This window comes from Palaemon carinicauda, chromosome 26, assembly GCF_036898095.1.
Source record: "Palaemon carinicauda isolate YSFRI2023 chromosome 26, ASM3689809v2, whole genome shotgun sequence".
NCBI lineage: Eukaryota > Metazoa > Arthropoda > Malacostraca > Decapoda > Palaemonidae > Palaemon > Palaemon carinicauda.
In genome coordinates, this window is record NC_090750.1 from 5,515,157 (window position 1) to 5,518,369 (window position 3,213).

A 3,213-nucleotide genomic window follows, 5' to 3' on the forward strand; every position below is an offset into this window, starting at 1 on the left:
TTTTTTTTCCTGAAGACTAGCATAGGAGGGTCACACATCGTGGAGATTCCATTTTTTTCCTTTTAAGACTAGCATAGGAGGGTCACACATCGTGGAGATTCCATTTTTTTCCTTTTAAGACTAGCATAGGAGGGTCACACATCGTGGATTCCATATTTTTTTCCTTTTAAGACTAGCATAGGAGGGTCACACATCGTGGAGATTCCATTTTTTTTTCCTTAAGACTAGCATAGGAGATTCCATATTTTTTTTCCTTTTAAGACTAGCATAGGAGGGTCACACATCGTGGAGATTCCATATTTTTTTCCTTTTAAGACTAGCATAGGAGGGTCACACATCGTGGAGATTCCATATTTTTTTCCTTTTAAGACTAGCATAGGAGGGTCACACATCGTGGAGATTCCATATTTTTTCCCTTTTAAGACTAGCATAGGAGGGTCACACATCGTGGAGATTCCATTTTTTTGTTCCTTAAGACTAGCATAGGAGGGTCACACATCGTGGAGATTCCATTTTTTTTTCCTTAAGACTAGCATAGGAGGGTCACACATCGTGGAGATTCCATTTTTTTTTTCCTGAAGACTAGCATAGGAGGGTCACACATCGTGGAGATTCCATTTTTTTTCCTTAAGACTAGCATAGGAGGGTCACACATCGTGGAGATTCCATTTTTTTTCCTTAAGACTAGCATAGGAGGGTCACACATCGTGGAGATTCCATTTTTTTCCTTAAGACTAGCAAGGGAGGGTCACACATCGTGGAGATTCCATTTTTTTTCCTTAAGACTAGCATAGGAGGGTCACACATCGTGGAGATTCCAATTTTTTTCCTTAAGACTAGCAAGGGAGGGTCACACATCGTGGAGATTCCAGTTTTTTCCTTAAGACTAGCAAGGGAGGGTCACACATCGTGGAGATTCCATTTTTTTTTCCTTAAGACTAGCATAGGAGGGTCACACATCGTGAAGATTCCATTTTTTTCCTTAAGACTAGCATAGGAGGGTCACACATCGTAGAGATTCACCCATTGTTATGATTCCATTTTTTTATGACTAGCATAGAGATTCACCCATTGTTGCGATTTCATTTTTTCAAAAGACTAGCATAGAGATTCACCCATTGTTGTGATTTCATTTTTTTCAAAAGACTAGCATAGAGATTCACCCATTGTTGTGATTCCATTTTTTTTATAAGACTAGCATAGAGATTCACCCATTATTGTGATTCCATTTTTTATGACTAGCATAGAGATTCACCCATTATTGTGATTCCATTTTTTTTAAAAAGACTAGCATAAGGATTCACCCATTGTTGTGATTCCATTTTATTTTGTCCAGCATAGTGTCACCCATAGTTGTGACCTCATTTTTCCCTGACTAGCCCAGAGGGTCACCTACTGTATAGTGGTGATTCCATTTTTATTGTGTAGTACAGTTGTCATATATATCGTTACTTGTTTGGACGAATTACAACTGGACAGCCTAAGCTCATCCATTGTTGTGGCCCTGGTTTTCAAGTTAGGCTCCTGTTGAATTACTTGCGAGGCTTGCTATTTGGTAATAATTCTTTCTCAAGAGGCATTTTTCATAGCCATTGTGCATTTTGCCCAGCTTCATCTTCATCCATCCTTCCATGAGACTCTTGCATAAGGCTAGAGCGTCTTTCCCCTCAGTGTAATTTCTGGCACGGTCAACATCGTACCTTGTGTTGTTGAGTTTTTCTTGTCGCTGTCTCCACAAAAACTTAGCAAAATGACTGCCGCTGAAATCAGTGCATTTGTGGACTTGGCAGAAAGACAAGGCTATGAGGGAGAAGAATTGCGAAGGTATGTGCGGGAGCTCATGAATGAAGACAAAGCCCGGAGAAGGACAGAGCAAGAAAGGATGCGTTATGAAAGAGCGAGAGCGTATGAATTAAAGAAGCGGGAAATAGACGCTCGATTAGCCCAGCTCAGTAACTCGCTACCTCAACCTAATGGTGCCAACGACCAGCAGGACAACTGCAGAGAGAACCAGTGCATTGAAGGGTTCACCAAGGAACTCCCTACAGCGGAACTGAAGGCGACCATGTCCCAGCTCGGCAAGAAGTGTGGACTGGGGGCAGGGAGTGATCTCGCACGTGAGGGCTACAACTCAAGCTTGGGTCAAAAGCCTGTGAAGTGTGTACAGCGAGTGCCCCTCAGGTGCATGAAGGCTGCCAAGCCGAAGCCTAAAACTGTGAGGACGCAACCTGCAGGGGAAGACGACTGGCTAGGTACCATTAACCTTGGGGAAATACCTTGGCTAAGTGAGGAGGCCCAAGAGTTTTCCTCCTCCAGCAGTGAGTCTGAGCCTCATACGCCAGAAGTTAATTCTGGTGAAGGTGTGCTGCATCCCACCACAGGGTATAAAGCTATTTCCAGCACCATGCCAGAGGTCTCAGAGGGCCAGGCATCTCCCCCTTCCAGAAATGAGTCTAGGCTTTGTACCCGAGAGAGCTCCCCAGCTAAAGCAATGATGCTTCCCAACAGGCCAGAGGTCTCAGAGGAGGACCGAGGGGCAGCACCCATCATTCCAGAGACCCCCAGGAGCCAAAGAGAGCCCATCAGATTTCAGCTGTCGGACAAGACGCTGGACAACTACGGGGAAGTTGCTGATTCAGACAAAGCAAAAAGAATTACTCTCTCAAAGGAGAACTTCCTGCAGAAGGATGGGGTGCTCCTCAGAATCACCCGAGGTTCTCACGATCCTGCTGAGGCCCTGCGTCAGCGTGTAGTTGTCCCCCATAATTCCCGCTTGCCGGTGCTACGAATGGCCCATGAGGGACTGGGAGAGCACCCTGGGGTGAAGCGCACAACCCAACTGCTGCAGCCCCATTTTTTCCGGCCGGGCTTGCAGAAGGGTGTTAAGGCTTCCGCAACCTCCTGCCATCCTTGCCCAGTCTCCGGTAACTATAGGCAATTAATGCTGAGGGCCTCGCTCCAACTCATCCCATCCATTAGTGTCACAGAACTGACACAATTCTTTTATTGGTATGGCTTCCTAGCCACATTTCAGAAGGACGAAGGTTCCCACTTCATGGCAGAGGAGTCACGACCTCTGACCATACTCATAATTCATTTTTGGCTTCACCATGTGCAAGCAGGAATTCCCAACTGTGGGGTTTACTTGAATTTCTTCCAGACATGGGATAAACTCCAAACTCAAGAGAATGAGCTCTCAGGCATGGGCTCATC

At 45.4% G+C, this 3,213-nt stretch overlaps 1 protein-coding gene across 1 annotated transcript in view; it reads left to right on the plus strand.

The window, feature by feature from the left end:
* Positions 1–2,433: 2,433 nt before the first annotated feature.
* Positions 2,434–3,213, plus strand: part of LOC137620112 (uncharacterized) — a 2,490-nt gene continuing 1,710 nt past the window's right edge. Inside the window, exon 1 of the mRNA XM_068350377.1 lies at positions 2,434–3,213. This exon is cut by the window's right edge and continues 1,207 nt beyond it. Coding sequence (XP_068206478.1) covers positions 2,492–3,213 — 722 coding nt within the window. The 5' untranslated portion in view covers positions 2,434–2,491.